Consider the following 20,587-nt stretch of genomic DNA (forward strand, 5'->3'; position numbering starts at 1 on the left):
TATGATGTATGCATTTCATTTTTTAATATGTATTGTATATATGTAGGATGTTTCATTCTAATTGCCCCCAGGGATTTTCTTGTAAACTATGCACAGTAAAAAAATCTGATGTGGACATTACTTGTATGCCTATTAAATTACATACACACATTTTTTGCAGCACTTCATTTAAACTTATTACATTTGAAATGAAGTGGACAGTTACACAATTGCTAAAATATTAGTTTTTATTAACATCAAATATTTTTGCAATTGCTAATTCACCAATCTTACCTGAAATATTAGGATAGAGTAAAAGTCCCTTTATTACTCTTTATGTTTTTTAAATTATTATGATCTAACTATCAACAAAATGAAAACAGAAACGAATAATCAGATGTTTCACCAAATCTGAAGTGGACACCACATGCTTGTACGCTTGTTAAATTACATGTATACATTTTTTTTAAATGAAAAGTGCATAAAATTCTATTTCATTAATAACTTCTGATATTCATATTTTTTATTATTTTTTTAAATTTTTATTCATTGTAAAACTTTTTATATATATATATATATATATATATATATATAACTTTAACCAATATATATATAAAAAATTAAAAAAAAAAATTTTACAAAAGAGGGAGAAGTCTGATTTAAAACGTGCTTTCCCCTTACAAGATCCAAATATTTCACTAATTAAAATTTCATTTGGCTATAACTCTGGAACCAATGAAATTAAGTACCACTTATGATATATCGTTGAAAAGCTCTACAGCTTTAAAAGCATACATGTATATTACACACTTGTATTATATATAATATTATTTTACTCCAAAATTTTACATTAATTGTGTAACTCATCTCAAAAAATGTAGAAAAAGAAAAAAAAATCATTTTTTTTTTTATTCTAACATTACAGAGTTGAAATTGAAAGAACTGAAGAAAACATTTTGTACCTTTTATTGTATAGTTGGTTTTATTAATTTTTTGTAAGTTTTTACAAAAATTAAAAAACAAAATGTGATGTTACCTTGTCTTGATAAAAGGAAAAGAAGGAATGCAGACAAATTGTTACTAAATTATTTGTTAATAAACAGGTTGTTTTGGAGGACTGTAGACTGTCCATTACTCATTTTCTGACTAATATCTTGAATGTTTGAAAATATTTTAATATCAGAATTATATGAAGTTAGATACTTTAAAATCCAAAAGCAATGGTGTGAATGAAAAGTATCTTCATACTGTTTGTGTTGGGCCTTATCTTTCTATTAAGTTTCATGGGAAAAGCTTGTAGTGAGACCATCTGAGAACCATTTTACCCTCCAGAATAAAAATTAGTTACGAAAGTTGAAAAATTAAGACATAAAAAACTAGATTGTTTTCTCCAGTTTAAAAATCTTTATAAACAAAAGCTTTTATTTCCTATTTTTATTAATTTTTGGTTTGTTTTATCCACAAATCCTATCAGTCATTACTGCTTGATCTTATTTTTAAAAAATCATTTTATAGTTGAATTTTTTTTTATTAAGATAGAATAAATTTTAAATTTCTGTTAAATAATTCTGCATTTAAAAAAGAAACTTCAAACTTTTTTTAAATATAAACTTAAATGTTTACATAAATAATCTAGCAATTTAATTGGACCAACTAGAATTCTAGGAGCATGTTTACATTACAGTGGGAAAAATATTTCCTCAGTTTAGAAAATAATGAACTATTTGAACTCTGTTGCTGACAGAATATTTGTCAGTTTGTTTAATTGCCATATGATATGTAAGGATAAACAAAAGTTATAAATTAAAAAAAAAAAACCTTGATTTTGATGATGAAGGTATATATTATATCTTCCAAAAATCTTACAAGTAGGCTAAAAATCTTACAAAATATAACAAGTAGGCTATCAATGGATATTTTTTCCATAGTTACTTTGAGGGAAACAGCAATAAGTAATTAATTTGTTTCCATGTTAACTTTCAGTGAAGGCAAATCTACTGCATGTGAAATTGCAAAAAATGCAACATAAATTTTAGAAAAAAGAAAAAGAAAACATGTATTTGCAGTTCCTTGGGATTCAACTGCTAGAAGTTTTCTTTTTTGATAGTAAAATAAACCAATACATCTGGACTTAGTTTTAGTTGACTGTGTTAAAAACTAACATTTTTGTGGGAATACTGTTAGATTATTACGACAAACTTTATCAGCTCTGAACTGAACTTTAGTGGTGACAAACAAATTTTGTTTATGGGCTGCATAATATTTTTATTATTCATATTATTTATAATGTGTTTAGGTAGCCGATAATTTGTTCCTAAACATTGTGGCTTACAAACACAACGTGCATGCACGCACACGCACACACAGTTAAGTATAGTTGGAAGTTGGGAAAGTTTGCAGTTTGTTTTTAGATATTCACATGAAGGTTACACACACCAAAAATCAGATTATTTCCATTTATTACCAAGAAATTAAAAAAAATTAGCTGGATTTCCAACAAAATTTAAAAATTCATTTTAATCCTTTAAACTCAAATTTCAAAAAATCTAGAAATTGATTTGTAGATACTCACATGAAAATTACACACATCAAAAATAAGTTTATATCTGCATTTGTTGCCGAGAAATTAAAAAAGTTGTAAATTTCATTGTTAACTCCATTTTAACCCCTTAAACTCAGAATTTCAATAAATCCTTTTATATAATAATCCAGAAATGTAATAATGAAGTAAAATGATGTTCTGTTTTTCCTTAATGAATATCTGTAATTCACAACTTCATCCTCCTTGGGGCCTAAGAAATAATGAATATTTTTAATATCTACAAACCTCACTTATGCCAAGAAACATGGGTAAAGTTTGTTTGCGATTGATAAGAGTAGTTTTTTATCTTGAACAAACAAAAACCCTCTTCCTCTTTATGTAATAGTATAGATTTGTTTATCTTTGTTCATTTTAAAATACTATCAAAGATTGTTGACTTTGTTATAGGCATTTATGGACCACCACTTGGTAAGAAATGCGTAGTATTTGTGGATGATGTCAGCATGCCAATGAAAGAGACTTATGGTGCCCAACCACCAGTTGAAATATTGCGTCAGTGGCTTGATCATCAGACATGGTATGACAGAAAGGAAGTTGTTCCTATGAAACTAATAGATATACAGGTTAGTATGTTGCTTAGTTCTAATGAGTGTTTCAAAAAGGATGCAACCCTAAGATTATTAGATAGAAGTTACACATAGATAAATTTTATTTCCCCCTACATGTCGGTTGGCAGCACTGTACTCAAGGTTGGTAGCTCTATTACAAGCTAGTAACTGTTGAAATGTCCTTCTTATGCACTAGTGCTATACCAGTATAAATTCATCTCTATTGTATTAACTATGTCGTTTTCCAAGGACAAACGTGATATTTATTGTGCATATAAATTTTACAAACAAGAGAAGAGGTTCAGATAAAATTTTCCAATTCTTTTATTCCTAATAAGTCGACAGTATCGCATTTGATTAATAAATTTCATGAGACTGTGAGTGTACATGATTGGAAAGCACAGGTCAACCATCACTGTCAACAGTAGATGTTCTGGAGGATGTGAAAGAACATTTGATACTGCTCATCCAGTAATTCGCTTGGAACGTTATCAGGCTGGGCTTTTGCTATCTACAGCTTTCAAGAACTGCAAGCTTTCTACAGCTTGCATCAGTGACATTCAAGAACTGCAAGAAGTAGACCACGGAAACTGTTTATAGTATCATCATTGGTTTCATTCTCTTGTTGATGACAAAGGTATTGAAATTTTGGTTTGTGTTTATTTCAGTGACGAGGCATGGTTTTACTCGGATGGCTAGATCAGCAGCCAAAACTGTCGTCTATGGAGTGCTGTGCTGCAAATCCTCACATCCTTCATGAATGATGATTATATGCATGTAAAATTAGTGATTGGCGTGCAATCTCCTGGTGTTTTGTAATAGGACCAATTACATTTTTGACAAATCTGTGCAGGGTGTGGCAACTTAATCAAACAGTCTATTGCAATGTTCCTTACTGTCATCACAGAAAATGATTTTGAACATCTACTGTAGAGTTTTAAAAGTGATTTGAATATTGTTGAAGTATTTAATTAACATTAATATTTTTGTAATAAATTCACATCGTCAAACAAAGGGGTTGCATTCTTTTTGAAACACCCATTACTTTTATATTTAAAGGTTGTAAAATAACTCTGTTGTTGTATTATTTATACAATGCAAAACTTTAGATTGTGATAATTTGAAAATGTGATGTGATAGATTTTGAATTACACATTCAGATGCAGAATGAAATACTATATGAAACACAATCCCCTTTCTAGTTGTAAATATTATAAGTGTTATTTATCAATCAAAAACCTCAACATTTTACTTGATGTTTATTTTTTTCAGATAGTTTGTGCAATGGGTCCTCCAAGTACAGGAAATACTGTAACTCCAAGGTTTAGTCGTCATTTTAACATAATTGTTATAAATGAATTCCAAGATAGTACAATGGTTACAATATTTAGTAAAATTATGCTATGGCATCTTGACACAAGGTATTTTAAGTTATTAATTTTGTGTAACTTTTAATGGAACTCCTTAAAAATATTGTGATTTTAGAATTAAGAAAAAGTATTTGAAGTTCACCATTCAGTTTGCAATGAAGTAGAATAACTAAAAGTAAGGGTTTTTTTATTAACAAAAAATTAATTATTAAAGTATAGTGGTTGACAAAATTGTAAATAAATTTTCATTCTGTTAGCACCTGTTGTGATATCTATGAAAAAACAAAGCAAAATTCTCTTTGCATGTGCTTGCTTATTCAACACAAAAAATAGGAAATAGTCTAAGGATTAAATCTTATTTTTAAAGAAACTATTAAGTCAAAAATTATGAAAGAGTATAAAAAGTGAGTCTATCCAGACAGTAAAATGAGACTACAAAACAAACTATTATTGGTCATTCACAATTCCTCGCAATTTTTTGTAAAAAAATTTGGTTTCAAATTATAGATATTACTCAAACAATTCTTCAGATGATCAAGATATCATTACCCAAGGTGGAAGAAACACAATAGCACAGTTCTGAACAATGTTATTTCATTGAACAACTTGTATAAACCATGTTTTTTTCAACTTAGGAATGTTTTAACTTGTCCCCCCCAACCTATAATTCTGCTTTGAATTAGTTAAATAGTTTCTGCATAGCACATTAGTTAATTTGTATATCAGTAGTCATCTGTTGCCAACAATACCCCAATCATGTAGTTGATGTACATAATCTAATTGAAATGAGTGTTAAAATGAATAGCCATGAAAGTTTGAGATCCAACCCAAAGTTTGAGATTCAGTAATTTGTTGACAGACAAAAAGAAATTTAATGCTGAATCCTCAAAGAAATATGCTGTATGTAAAAAGTAAATTTTAAAATTGTCATTTGTTTCTTGAAGAAAGGATGGAGGTTCATAACAAAGAATGTAGCAGTTGCTCATTTGAAATCATAAATGATTTGTTGGAAAAAATGAAAGAAAGATATTTGCAAAAATAGACTATTTTAAGTTTCTCAGTTATAAAATAGATTTCTAAATGTTTCATTGCCGATGAAATTTTAATGGAAAAATTGGGTTATAGAAAGTTTTGTGCCATAACAAAATGGAGATGGGAAAAACATCTTTCTGTAACTAAACTATTTTCCAAAACTGGGTATTATCCTATTTTTAAAATTAATTCTGGGTAGTCGTCTACACCCAGTATATGACAAAACATATCACTTATTGACATTAGTTAGCTGGAGAATAAGCTGGAGCAGTTAGTAGAAAAGTGAATTTATCTAGAGATGAAAAGTCTTAAATCTTGAAATTTCCTAAGTTACTGAGCTGTGTATTATTTTAATAATTTCTTTAGCTGATCGACAGTAGTACATAATTTTAAATTTAAGATGAAACACAATAAAAAATTCCTGCTGTTTGTGTTCACTTACTCCATTTTGTTGTTTCTGGTGCAATTACTGTATTTTCACAATTTTGGTTGCAAATTTAAAAAAATTGAAGCAGTAACTGAAAAATGGTTTCTCCATTATTTTTGTCATCAAATTTTACATAAAAATTATGTACTACGTGATCATCTTTATTTTTAAACAATGATTCAAGGTTGCAGTCAAACATTTCAAATTTAAAATATTCTTAAATTTAAAATATAATTTAAGATATAGTAGTAATATTCAGCTTTACAGTGTGAAATCCGATTAGAACTATCTAAAAAATGAATTTCTTTGTATATTAATTGTGCAGATGATTTATTGCTAATCTTATAAATGTTTGGTTGTATATTTGTGTTATTTTCTATTCATTGATTATCTTGACACAACTATTCATTTATTTCAGAGGTTTTAGCAAAGAATTTGATCCGTGCATTGATCAAGTTGTATTTGCAACTCTTGCCATATACAAACTCAGTCTGGAAAATTTATTGCCAACACCTTCCAAGTCTCATTATTTATTCAATCTAAGAGACTTTTCAAGAGTAATTCAGGTAAGGAAATTAAAATAAAAGTAAATACATATATTGAGTAAAAAATACATCCGGTGCAGAAAAAACATGAATGTGTGTTTCAATACACTGGGTGTATTTTATATATGAAAAAAGTATCAAATATATATTTGTCAATTTCATTTTTTTAAATTCAAATATAATTATAGCAAATGTAAATAAAGTAGTGAATTAAAGGTTTCATTCCATCATGAATGTCCAATGATGTGCCAGCCCAAATATTCACTTTTTCTGGCTGTAATGTGAATCTCTCTCATCTAGTGCAGATTTTCTGATAGTCTGCTACACAGTGTTGCATAATGTTTGCAGTCATAATCAACTTCGAAACAAACTGAATTTTATAAGAATTTTACCAAATTTTTGTAGTTAGTGGCTTTTTGTGTGAATTTAGAATGGAAAATACAAAATGAGGAGTTTAATTACTATGATTACTGGTCCAGATTTTGATGTAGAGTTTATAAAACCCTCATTCACCCAAGTTTTTGTTTGATTTGCATAGGTCTCAAATTAACATTAAAAGTGAACAAACTATTGTTAAAAAACAACATATTTTAAGAACATATTTATTTAAAAACAAAAAACTGTTATTAATATAAAAGCAAATAATCTTTTATATTTTGTTGAATGCTCTGTGTATGATATATAGGGGACTAATTTTTATTTAATCCCTCTAAAAGATTAGGTAAAAAGGTTTGTACGTTTTGGTTAAATGGTTTTTATCTTTTTATCTGTGTTGTGTACAAACGCAGAACATGTAACAGTTGTAATAAAGTTATACTCTATAGTGCGGTAATACCTAGTGTTTTTGTTTTGAAATGGAAGTGTATTCCTTATATTTTAAATGGCTAACTAAAATCAAGCTGAAGCTGAATGTTTTCTTAACTAATGATTGTTTCAGAAAAGGTTTTTATAATTCTGTATAAAAGATTGAGAAATTACAAACTTCTCTCCTAGAGCTCATGATACTGAGGAAAACACAGCACAAGAACACTGGAGGTGGGAGAACAGGTATCAGAATATATTGTAGAAAATCGATATGTCAGTATAGGAGGGGTTGATCGTAAACGAACAACTTTGTCATATGTCTGCTTGGAGAATTCTGCAAAGCCCAGCTGTATTTTTATCATGTGTAAAGAGTGCAAGCAATTAATGAAAATGACCATCTGTCAAAACAAACGTTTGGTCAGGTAATTTTTGTACAATAGCTGACAAATAATGGTAACTTCTTACCATGTTTACTAATGCATCTTATGTAACCGAAATGTTTAGTAAACATTGTTGGCCACAAGATTATCCATATGTTATTTTGTAGTAAAGTTTTCAGAAATCATTTTCAATAAACATTTGGGCCTGCTGTTATCAGTAATTTTTTTGACAATAGCATTGGCAAGAATTATTTTCTAGAAAAGTTTCTGTGTAAGTTTCTGTGTAAGTAATACTTTATTCTTAATATATTTTTTTCTTTTATCATTACACTAAGTCACACAAGAGGAAGTCACACTTCCTCTTCACCTTCTCTGACCACAATATTTCAGTCTCCCATTGGACCTTATAGCAGTTTTTTTTTAATATTCAATATTCATACTTCTTTTCAATATCTTCATTGTTTGATATTTGCATTATAATTAGATTTTTTGGTAGCATTTCCAATCCTTAATGTTAATACATTTATGTAATGTACTTTCTTCACTTGTTTTGCAACATCGTTGCTGATGAATTATTGCAACTCCCTTTTTCCCATCTTTCTTCCAGAATAGAATATGGTAACCTTATAAAAATAGAATATACATACAGGAATATATATATAAATATAATCTCATTCTCTCCTTCCTATCCTTTTTCACTTAGTCCTAATGTATCTATCTGACATTCTTTACATTCAAAGTTTCTATATGCAGTCGGTCCTTTTGTACTTTCTTCCAGAGATCTTAATGAGAACCTATTAGTCTGAAACAACACAAACAGAAGAAACTTAACATCATAACACAATGCAAGGAATTACCACTAGGATCTTTTTAGTACAGTGATTTTCTCTTTTTCTGAAAGTAAACAGAAAGAAAGACTTTGTAAAGAAGTTAACTTTCTGAAGAAGTTCCTCCACTTTTGAATACAAAAAACTATACTTGTGAGAGTACAGGCCAATGGCCTGTACCACAACACTTGTACCCATCAGTGTTCATTGGGATTCTGAGGTCCCATGATTTATTAGCTACTTGTGTACTAACACTGTTAAAATTGTTGCCCCCAGTTTACCATAGGAGATGAATAAAGAGGGTTTTCCTTTTACTGAATATCAGACCTTAAAAGGGATCGCTCGATTCTTTAGTACTTGAGAGATGTTACTATCAAAGGCATTAACATTTTAACTAATTATATTTTGATAAAACACCTGATATTAAAGAGTAATAAAATTGATGAGGCCTGCCATTTTGAAATTTGTGAACATGTGTAGATGAAGTTTGTGTAAACATGTGTAACCAATTATTATGATTTCTCAATCTGATCTTAAATTTTCTTTAAATATCACAAGTAGCAGAGAAGAAAAACAGTCACCATTTTTTTTATTAATCATTTTTTGTTAATTTTGATTTCCAGAATACAAAAATGAATGCCCAGTTCTGTTCATTTAATACTTTTTGCGTGTGGTTTTTAATTAGTATTATTTGAGTTTTAAGTATTTGCCTTAAGTAACATATTGGGAGTTATCAATACTAAAAGTACTGTTAGAATGGAATATTAAAAGTAAGCAATCATCCATGAATTAAATATTTAATTTAAAATTGTTTAAATTGAAAATATTTTATTTTAAATTGTGATATTATTTTAATATGAATTTTAAAAATTGTTTTAAGAATTTTTTTTTATATAACATAATAACAAATAATTTACATATGTCAAAATTTATTGGAATATGTAAGTTTTAATTTTCTATTTTTATGTATCATTATTTCTTTGGAAGAAATTGTAACAGATTTAATTTTAATTCTAGGGTGTTCTTTTGTCAGTCCCAGAAGCAATGGAGGATTTAATGTCAATGAAACGATTGTGGGTGCATGAAGTACTTCGTGTTTACTATGATCGTTTAGTAGATAATGATGATAGAAAATGGTTATTTAAAACATTACATGATGTATGTAAAGATCATCTAGAAGAAAATCTTGATGTAATGTTTGCTCATCTGGCTCATGATAAAAATTCTAAGGTCAGTAGTTTAACACATTTATTTAAAGTAATGTCTCAAAAATATAGCAATGTCTACACAGCTTTAAAATTAAAAGAATTCACTAGCATGAATGAATTTATGCAGTATGAATATATATTAATATAGTAGTATTTTCTAAAGTCAATACTTTAAAGACTAATAAATATTAGTTATATTTTCAACTATATTATTAGTGTAGGTATCATATCATTTATAGGTATAAGAGTTGTGGTATTATTAATTATTGACATTTTTTTTTTTTTTAGCAATTAGATTCATAATATCTATTTCTTGCATGTACTAATTTTGTGTAACCACAGATGATTTGAATTTCTATGTATTGTGGTTTTTTTGGTTGTGGGTTTCCTATATACTGAATTATAAATTGATCATTTTTGTTAATTTTGATACTGACATCTAGAAAATTTATATCTTCAAAATTCTGTAAATAAATCTCTTATACAATAGCTGATAATAAAAAAACCATTGGTAAAGTATTTTCCTAAATATAATATTTACCATTAAGTTTAAAGTATTTTTGTTGGCAAATATTTGTAACAATAGTAATAATATTTTCAATAAACAACAGGTCTTCATTATTATATATTTTGTTTTTTATTTGAACTGTTTTATCTATGGGTATGCTAGGGTACATATTACTAATATTGTAACTCACCATCCTATTTTTTCTCCAATTGTTAAATCTTTTATTTACAAATTCAAATCCTTTTCTTATATTGTATTTATAATCCAAATTCAGTTTTATCCTAAGTACTGTATCTGTTGTTTGTGATATAATGTATGATTGAGCAGTTGTAATGTATACAACAGAGTTCCTACCTGGGTTAATTCTTGGGTAAGAGTTTTATGTAGAGGTATTCAGAAATTTGTTTACAGATATGACAAATGCTTTAAATTGGATGGCAATTTTGTGGAAAGGTAGCTAAAAGATGAATCTATAAGATGTATATAATAAATTTAGTGTTAGAGATAATTTATAATAAATTTAAGTTAAATATAATTTTTTTTCATTTATTACTGTAACTATAAAGCAAACTTAATAGCACCAACTGATGGGTACTCATAGTTAATTACTTACGAACATGATTAGATTTGTGTTGCAGAAAAAAATCTTATTTTGAAATTATGAAATTTTTCTGTTTTATACAAACTAAATTCATAATTTTTCATAACGCAATAAAAATTATTAATTCATAGTTTAATAATACTTTAAAAATTGTAAAAATAAAATTTAGAATGTTTTAATACTGTTGTGAATTTTTTTTGTCTGATAAAACCTTAATTTTTTGTTATTTATATGGTTGAAATGAATAGTTACACATTTCTAAATCATGTACATTCAGAATATGTTCTTCACCAGCATTCTCTGGAAACAAAAGAAATTAGATGCAACATTCCCACAGGTGAATGTATACATACTTAATTCATTTTTTTGAGGACTTTTCAGACATGCCTTATGTGAACCAGAGTATGTAGTAGCTCATTGTGTATATGATATTCAGAATTAGTTGTTCATAATTGGGGTAATATAAGTTATTGTAAGGTTAAAGTCATTATTCAATTTATTTGTATTAATGAAAAAAAAAAATCTAAAATTTTGTAAAAACAATCTTTTAAATTATTCATCTCATAATGATTGTTTATTGAAATTCAGATTGGTGAAACTGAGTTGAGAAGACTTATTTACTGTGATTTTGCAAACCCTAAAGCCGATACAAGAAATTACATTGAGGTTTTAGATTTAGAAAGCTTGCGTTCTATTGTTGAGGGGTATTTGAATGAGTTTAATAATATGAGTAAAAAACCAATGAATCTTGTATTGTTCAGGTATGGTCTATATTTTTTCTTATAGGTTTAGTATATTAACATAAATTAAATATACATATATATATTACATACAATATAGATTTTTATATAATTGTTCAAGAACTTCTGCACTGAGTTTTTGTAGGTTTTATTTGGTATAAAATTGAAAACTATACATTAAAACCATTAATTAACCTCTGAGGTGTTGTCAGGTTAAAAAAAAAAAAAAATTTCCTGCAAGAATTCTTTGATTCTGTTATTTTTGCACCAAATTAGGGATGATGAAAAATAAAAAAGGTTTCTTTTCTACTAGAAATTCTTATATACACATAGATAACTAAAAATCCTTCTAATATATTCTAAATGTACAGTTATACACGATTGAACATTGCATTGATGGCAGAGTATTTAATACAATATAAGAAATACTATATTTTTAATTGTACAGATGTATTTACTCAGCGTTTTAATTCAAAAAATTTGCTTAGAAAAAAAGTATTAAAGTGATAAGAGGTGCGAAAAATTCCCTTACTTACTGTTTAATATGTTGGGTTAAATCATTACTGTTGCTTATGGGAAAATAACATTTATTGTTAAATGTTTAATGTGCAGTTCTTGGATAACAATAAATGTCAAATTTTTTCAGGTTTGCTATTGAACATCTATCCAGAATTTGTCGCATATTAAAACAACCTCGTAGTCATGCGTTACTTGTGGGTGTTGGTGGTTCTGGACGCCAGTCACTTACTAGATTAGCTTCTCACATTTCAGAATATGATTTGTTTCAGGTTAGACATATAGTTTATTATTTTTTTCCTTTTTATATTTAGTTCTTTGTGTCTTGCGCGCGCGAAGTGAAAAAACTGCTGTAATAATATTGAAAGTGAATGCCACTTAATTTATTTGGTATTTAGATTGTTGATGGCTAAAGATAAAATATCTTTTGATTGATGAATTCTGTTGGCTTTTAAAGGAAATAGCCGCTATTTGCTTAGAAATAATTTAGCATGTAGTTGTGTAATTTAAAATAAAAAATAGAAAGTAAAAAAATAATTCCCATTCTTGTGATAGTGGCTTGTTTGTTGGTCATATTTTACTCTAAAAGATTGAAAATATTTTTTATTACAAAGGTTCTCAGAAATATTTTATTTTTGAACATTTTGCTTTTTTTTTTCAGGTACAAAAAAATATTTTTTTCTTTATAAGTATTACTTTAAATAATTACAATATTAGAATATTTTAAATAAAGGTTCTTATGTACTAAATTTTAGAAAACAGTGCAATATGGCAACAGTCATAGGTGGGACAGGCCATACTTCCACAAAAATTCTCTATCATTGGTATATGTATTAAAAATACCAAAGTTTACCTTTGTTACACACTTAGTAAATCATACATAATCTTATTTTGTAAAGTATTTATCAAAAATATTCAAAAAAATAGATGCAATAAAAAAATTAGCATAAAACTAAGTAATGAATTTGTTCATTACCTGGACAGGTACTTTTGGCTTGGGGTATTCTATTTTAATTCAATGAATGATCAGTGCATCACTATTTTTGATTTTGATGATATTTGGTGTGACAAGTGCCCACCTTTTAGTATGAAAAAAATATTTTTTTATAATTTTAAAAGATTTTGACATATTTTTTTTATATATTTTGACTTCAGTGACTTCACTTAACTACCATCTGCCATCGAATACATAGCAGACATAATTTTTACATTTTGACTTTGGTAAACCTATAAAGCAATCAGAAAGACCTAATGTCCTTGTGTACTGATAGTAAATGTTTCTGATTCAGTGGTTGCCCATACTTTCAAAATACATTTCTGACTTGGAACATAAGAGTGAAAGGTTCTTATTTCTGGGACTATTGTGATTACCTGATAATGAGAACAGGTATTAAAATGTTTTGAGGTATTCTGAGGTACTGAGGTTTTTGGTGTCACTTGAACATCTTTAGACCAGAAAATAAATTTTATATTTTTAATATTGTCTTTGCAATAATTGTACATTTCATAAGATTTAACATATTTGATTGTTGACTGTCTTTTGAAGACTTGCTTTAGTTACAGTCCTTATTAGAGTTCCACCAATACCAACACATGGTCCTTTTCTATGGTATGAGGCAAAAAAATGGCATTCAACTGTAATTTCAAAATCTTTTTGATAGTAGCACAAAGTAATGAAATTTGTGGCATGAGTTTTTACTTTATTTTTAACTTGCTTTTGGAAGCAGAACGATGCAGTATTGTGCTTCAACTACTCACTAATCACACAGTAGCTTTGGCTTTGTAATTTTCCTTTATTTTTTAAATATATGAGAAATGGATGTACTGTGACATAGGTTTTTGACCAGTGATATGACTGGAGTTCACTCTGTATCACGAAAGGAAAATTTGGAGAAAAGTCTCCCATTACAATACATTCACTTTCCAACTAGTTTTCCTTTTTAATGTTGAGGAAATTAGCTTGTTTCTTCGCAACAGAATATCTTTTAGATTATTTAAATTTTCAGTAAGTTTATCTAAGTATTCTGGAAATGGAAGAATTTGAGTAGTTCATTCACAACGGTCAACTGAACCCACTGTTTGAAGATAAGTTCAGAATCAAAATCATCCCAGCTCTCTTGAGGTAATCTGAGGACTTCATTTGTGCCTGCACATTTTTCACACTGTGAATTACATATTTCTGATTCATAAAGCCATTGGTAAGGTCAATGCTGTTGTAAAAACTGCTCATATAAATTTCCCCCTATAGGTGAAATTTATTAGCTTGTCCTTGAGCACTGACATCTTTATTAGTAGAACTAGCATAATTTAAAAACTGCTGTAAAGCTTTTTCAGGTCCAGCCACCTGTCTCTAAACATGCATGTTTTTGAAAAAAATTTAAATAGAAAATTTCACTTGTATTCCAGTAATCAATGCCTGTTTAATGAAATAATTTCCATTTGAAAAAGAATCCTCATGAAGATTTTCGTTTCTGCCACTGATGTTTTTGCCAAAAAGATACTTAAGAAAAGGCCTTCTGTACTAATCACTAGAATTCCTAATTGAATGATTTCTTCCTAATTGAATTCTTTCCGCCAAAAGTATTGTACAAGCCATTCGGCCAAAGAAGGCAAAATTATAGTGAAAGGAAGGTGGACTTCAGAACCAGTAGATGGAATGATTAGGATCAGTTGTAATATAGGAAGAAGAAAATAGATGGTAGTAGAAACTGAGAAAGGCTCAAATAAAGGAGAACTGGATCAAGAAGGAGAATAACTAGAGGGGATGGTTAGGAGGAAACAATGAAAATTAAGTATCTTTTGCATTTAAAAAGGTTTGATTTTCTATTGAAACATTATAGACAATTTCTCCATAAAATTCTTTACTGTTTTCATCCAACAGGTCATCAAAAAGTTAAGTGCAATTTCATCATCAGCATGGTAAAAAATAAATCATCTCACAAGGTATTAGCAGTTTAGCATTTTCTCTGAGGTTCTGCAAAAAAAGATAATATACTACACTTTCTTGCTTTTCAGTATGGTAAAATAAGTATTTACTTATTCTACAATGAATAAAAATAGTTAAACACTTAGTATATATACAAAGGAAGTGTGTGTTTAAACTTGATTTACGTTATTAAAATAGTTAATATTTTACACAAAGGGAAGTTCGTGAACTTTTGGTTTGATTTAGAATTGAAACTTGGCACTGATTTAGAACTGAATTATAGATAAAATTCATTAAAAAAAATTTTATGGGAAAAATTCTGATCATATTGAGTTTTATAGAGGACAGTAAGAAATATTTACCAGAAAATAAGATAAAGCTAATTTCTCAATGAGAAATGTGTATCATGTACATAAATTCTTATTGAAATATACAGTATGACCTTGATATGTATATGGACATTTTTCAGCCACATTTGCCGCATGAAGACTTATAATTATCCAAAAGTTTAAAAAGCAAAAATCATTTTTTTGTGTTAAAATATTTGCTTTTAGAATATAGTGAAAAAAGTCAGTTGATATTACACTTTGATTTAATAATTGTTTATCACAGGATAATAACTAGACTATGTTTTTGTGGAGTTTTGTCAACTATCAAAATTATTAATTTAATGAAAGTTTGCCTTACTCCTTCTCAACACTTTTTCATACAGATACATTAGAGTGCATTTTTACTCATCACAACATTCGACAAGCTTTAAAGTTAAAAAAAATATAAAACAATTAAAAACTTAAAAATTTAGGAATAATAAATCGATTAAAAATGATTAAAAAATAAACATCCTCAATATTGCATGTGCTGATGTTAGGTACAACATATATAATATATACCTGTAATCAGAGTTTGATATATACCTCTACAAACGTGCAGAAAATTTTGTGCTTAAAGAAAAATTGATCTTTTAATGCATTAACATGCATAAGTATTTTTCTTCATGAGGTATTAACAATGGCCAGCAATGACAAGTCATAATACATGACAAAATGATGACAAGCAATTGAGAAGGGAATCTTTTGTATTTTTTCATTACTTTTCCTATGATAATGTCATAAAAATTTCGATATATATAAATAAATAGACTGTGTTCAGTTTTTTAGCATAGTGTTTGATTTAATCATACGTTTATTTTTAGTAAATTGATTTTATTTCAGGTTGAAATCAGCAAACAATATGGAATGAATGAATGGCATGAAGATGTAAAAAATATTCTTAAAAAAGCCTCAGCTTCTGATCAACATGTTGTATTTCTTTTTACTGATTCACAGGTATAATTGACTGTTCTAATATTCTTCCTTAAATAATTATTATTGTATCTAATTATCATTAACCCTGTTAAAATTTCAGTCAACCTGTGATTGAAATTCACTATTTACTTCAATTAATTATCCATTCATCTATATATTAAATGAGAAGAGTAGAAGCATATATCTTCTAAGATATGTGCAGCTGGAGGTGAGAGTAGTCAATATTTTAGTTATCATTAAATGTTAATTTAATTTGATAAGAGTTGATTTTATGGTTTTCAGTGTAAACTAAACGCCATGTCTCCTTCAATATGCGTTTATATATTTTTGACTTAAGTGGATTGTGTACATATAGGTAATTAAATCTGATATTTAACTAAATAACTTAGTTTTTTTAATTTAATATTTCTTTTAGTTTCAAGGACAAATTACAAAAGTGCTAGCAGTTCTTTTTGTTCTTATCAATTTATTATTATTTTTAAGCTTAGACTACAAAAATACCCGAATGGCCATGATTGGCTGTCAGGTTCCTTCAAAGTGGCAGCCAAAATTAAATTTTTGTAATCATTATGGAATAACTATGTAAACTATCTTCTTAAGGTAAGGTTTATTGAAATGCATAAATATGTAAATATCAGTTTTGTAACTCAAGTGTAAGACCCTCAACATGGCAGAAAAACAAACTTTTTAATAATTGGAAAAAATGCCTAAAACTGCGAAACAAGACATAAATAAATTATATTAAGTTAGCATATGTAGGAGCACAGTAGATATTTATTAAAACCGTAACTCATTAGTGTCGCCTAAAAATGTAAAAACAAAACTTTTATCTAAAATTAGAAAAATTTGTAATATTTTCAACGTCATAAAAGAGTATAAACTATGGTTATAATATGCGAGTACTTATTTGATTGGTCACCAAATAATGGTCACATAACATAAGGGAACTTTAAAACATAAATAATCCCTTAGACATTATTTAACAAATTGTATTATATTATATATATATAATGACAAAATTATATATATATATATATATATATATATATATATATATACAGAGTGAGCTGAAAGATATGCAAGATTTTGAAAACATATTGTGGAGGGAAATTTAGTTTTTTGCAGTGGGAATGTATGTGTTGACAACAGGTGATTTGTGGTAGAAGAGTAGCACATGAGAGCCAAGCAATTTCCCTTCTTTTTGATGACTGTGATGAGTAATCTGTGAGCATATAAACGAGCATTTCTTCCAGGCTTATCGTACATTTATTGTTGAAAGTTGCTTTAAATCACCGTCAATGTTAGAAAGACTTTAGGGTTGCTTTTCCTGAATATCGAGTGCCTAAAATCAATGATTTTATGCATAGTGAAACAGTGATTTTATGCATGTTTTAGAGAAACCAGTAGTTTGGATAAATGTAAATGTCTGGCCGATCTACAGTGATGCATCCTTGAGAGGTATCCGTGTATCCTTGCTACATTCACCAAGAAAGTATATAATGAAAACTTTGTCAATAAACCAGAATGTCTTATGGGAATGTTCATAGAGCCAAAAAGAAGCTAAAACTCTATCCGTATCATATTTACATTATGCATGAGCTTTGAGAACCTGATAGGGGAAAAAGACTAATTTTTAATTTTTTTATTTTATTAATACTTACTGGGTAATTGGTTGCAATTTCCATTAAACTCTAAAGGGTTAAATATATTTAAATTTATATGTTTGAGGTGGTTGTTCATAATTTTCAATGAATGTTATTGTACTTTTAATCTTAATAAATTTATTATTATAAATGAACTGACCAAATTCTAAAAGCTGAGGTAACAGTATAACTGTTACTGGTATTATATTATTATTTTTAAATTATAGAAGACAAAAACTATACTAGTCTTTATACAAATTTATTTCTGTTGGAACAAAGACAAGTAGGCCAAGAGAGGTTTATGAGTTCTTTTTTTAACTACAGTGTGGTGCAGCGAAAGAGGAAATTTTGAATTTGATGTTGGCAGCCCTGTAGCTCATAAGTGGGAGAAAGTCATTTAACTTTAGAGCAGTAACGGACAATTAGTTACTAGAGTAGTGGAATGGTGTAGAGCATGTGATTTCTGTAAGATTATTTTACAGATATAGTGACAGTGTGACAGCTGCACTAAGTATTTCGGTAACACTATGAGATCCTGCTCTGTGGTCAAATTCCTTCTTCACACACAATCAAAACTTGGGTTTGTAACTTTGGAGAGACTGGTTTGGCTTTGAAAAAACCTAGTGGGCATGTATTGTTTGTATGTATGTATGTATATGTGCTAGAAAACATTGATGCCGTGAAAGGTAAGGAGTCATCATTCAGTGCAGAAAATTAGAGCTCAGACATCGGAGCATGCAAAGAATAACCTGAAATTTCATCCTTAGAAAATTCAAATTGTCCAAGAACTGAAACTGATTGTGTTTTGCATCTGCAGTTTTGTGAAAAACTTGTCTAAAATCAATGAGAATGCCAACTTTATTGAAAGTCTTCAGATGTCAGATAAAGCCCATTTTCACTTAAGTGGATACGTGAATAATCAGAATTGCTCTTAATGGGCACAAACAAACCTGTTCAGCTTCACCAGCGTCCATTACACAGTGCTAAACCTACTGTGTGTTGTGCAGTGAGGGCTTTGCTGTCACTATGATGTCTCAACATTATGTGTCTATATGCTAGAGACATTTTTTGCTCCTGGGCTTCATTCTTTTCCAGATCTTGAGCTTCAGCAAATCTGGTTGTAACAAGAGCCACCTCACACACTGTCCAATAGTCTATAGTGGCATTAAGATGTTTGGGGATTGCATAATTTGAAGGACTGCTAACATTGCTTGGCCGCTCTGGTCTCCAGACCTTTCAGTCTGTAACTTCTTTTTATGGGGACATCTGAAGAGCATTGTGTATCAGACTAGACCAAGAAACCTTGCCCAGCTCAAAACAGATTGAAGAGCAAATTGTCAACATCCCGAAGAACACATTACACTGCGCTATGCAAAATTTTCAGAATTTACTTACTGATTGTGCACGCAAAAATGGACAGCATTTAAGTGAAGTAAATTTTAAAAAAAGTAATGCATTTGAAATTTCCACTCTTGTAGAACATATTTCAAAATCAAATAAAAGTTAATAACTTCACTTTATGTAAAATTATTTCCATATTCAGCCAACATCTTTATTTATATGTTCGGAATGTAAATCTTATGTAAGGAATATTAATAATAGAAATGCTCTCATACCTATCTGCTACTAATCCTCCGTTAGGAAAGGTAAGAGGTAAGGTTCTGCACCTTTGGCACTTAATATTTTCGAATACTTAGTTTAAAATAAATTAAGGATTGGAGTGTAAAAGTAAATTTCAGATTTTAAGCTGATAATTTATGTAAATAGTATAAATTGTGTTTTTATTGTTAGTAAACAATATTAACCGTTTACTAACTATAAGACTAATATGTAGGACCATCTATCTGACTGCTTTGCCATATACAGGAGGAAATATAGAATGTAGTACTAAGTAGGGAGACCTGTAATAAAAAGTTCTGAATTGTTGCTTAGTTGGTTAATAACTTTCTTAATTATTGGCTTGTTAGTAAGCAAAATAGTTGTAAACGTGATACATTGTTTTTTTTTTAGATCAAAGAAGAATCATTTGTGGAAGATATCAACAATTTGCTGAATTCTGGTGAGGTACCAAATATATTTCCTTCCGATGAAAAAGCTGATGTCTGTGAAAAAATGAGAGTAATTGATAGGCAGAGGGACAAAACACAACAAGTATGGAAATTAATTTTTTCATCTTAAAAGTTTCTGCTCTGTATAAAATATGGAGTTCCTTGTTATACTAGTTTTTATGTGGACAATTAGATTGAAATTTAAAAGTGGAAAAATATAAATTTTTTGTTCAATTAATATTTAAAAAAATTCTTTTGTTGCTAAAACATTTTCTATCTTTGAAAACCCATTAAGAGTAAAAATTAGTTGTTTGCAATTTATACAATGTTCAAAAAGCTGTAGTAGATATGACAAGCTAAGTGTAAGGGTAGACAGTATGAGAATAGGAAGATTAAAACACAATAATCCCTCTTTGATATTATAAAATAAAAATATAGCAAAACATTTTAGTGGAAATTACTTAGATGTAAAGTTTGCCTGTGGCAAAACACTAAGTCAGTAATATCTTACTGTTGTAATTCAAAGATATCAAACTATTTTTGACTACCTTATCAATGACTTAATACTAATTTGTATAA

General features: G+C 28.5%; 1 protein-coding gene across 1 annotated transcript in view; it reads left to right on the top strand.

Annotated features, from left to right (window-relative positions):
• The window catches only part of LOC142319287 (dynein axonemal heavy chain 7-like), a 187,489-nt gene that overhangs the window by 82,199 nt on the left and 84,703 nt on the right, over positions 1 to 20,587 (top strand). Inside the window, exons 29-36 of the mRNA XM_075356394.1 lie at positions 2,969 to 3,144; positions 4,402 to 4,550; positions 6,377 to 6,524; positions 9,532 to 9,744; positions 11,420 to 11,592; positions 12,218 to 12,359; positions 16,225 to 16,338; positions 19,971 to 20,111. Coding sequence (XP_075212509.1) covers positions 2,969 to 3,144; positions 4,402 to 4,550; positions 6,377 to 6,524; positions 9,532 to 9,744; positions 11,420 to 11,592; positions 12,218 to 12,359; positions 16,225 to 16,338; positions 19,971 to 20,111 — 1,256 coding nt within the window. The remainder of the gene's footprint in view (positions 1 to 2,968; positions 3,145 to 4,401; positions 4,551 to 6,376; positions 6,525 to 9,531; positions 9,745 to 11,419; positions 11,593 to 12,217; positions 12,360 to 16,224; positions 16,339 to 19,970; positions 20,112 to 20,587) is intronic.

Source organism: Lycorma delicatula, chromosome 2, assembly GCF_047948215.1.
Source record: "Lycorma delicatula isolate Av1 chromosome 2, ASM4794821v1, whole genome shotgun sequence".
NCBI lineage: Eukaryota > Metazoa > Arthropoda > Insecta > Hemiptera > Fulgoridae > Lycorma > Lycorma delicatula.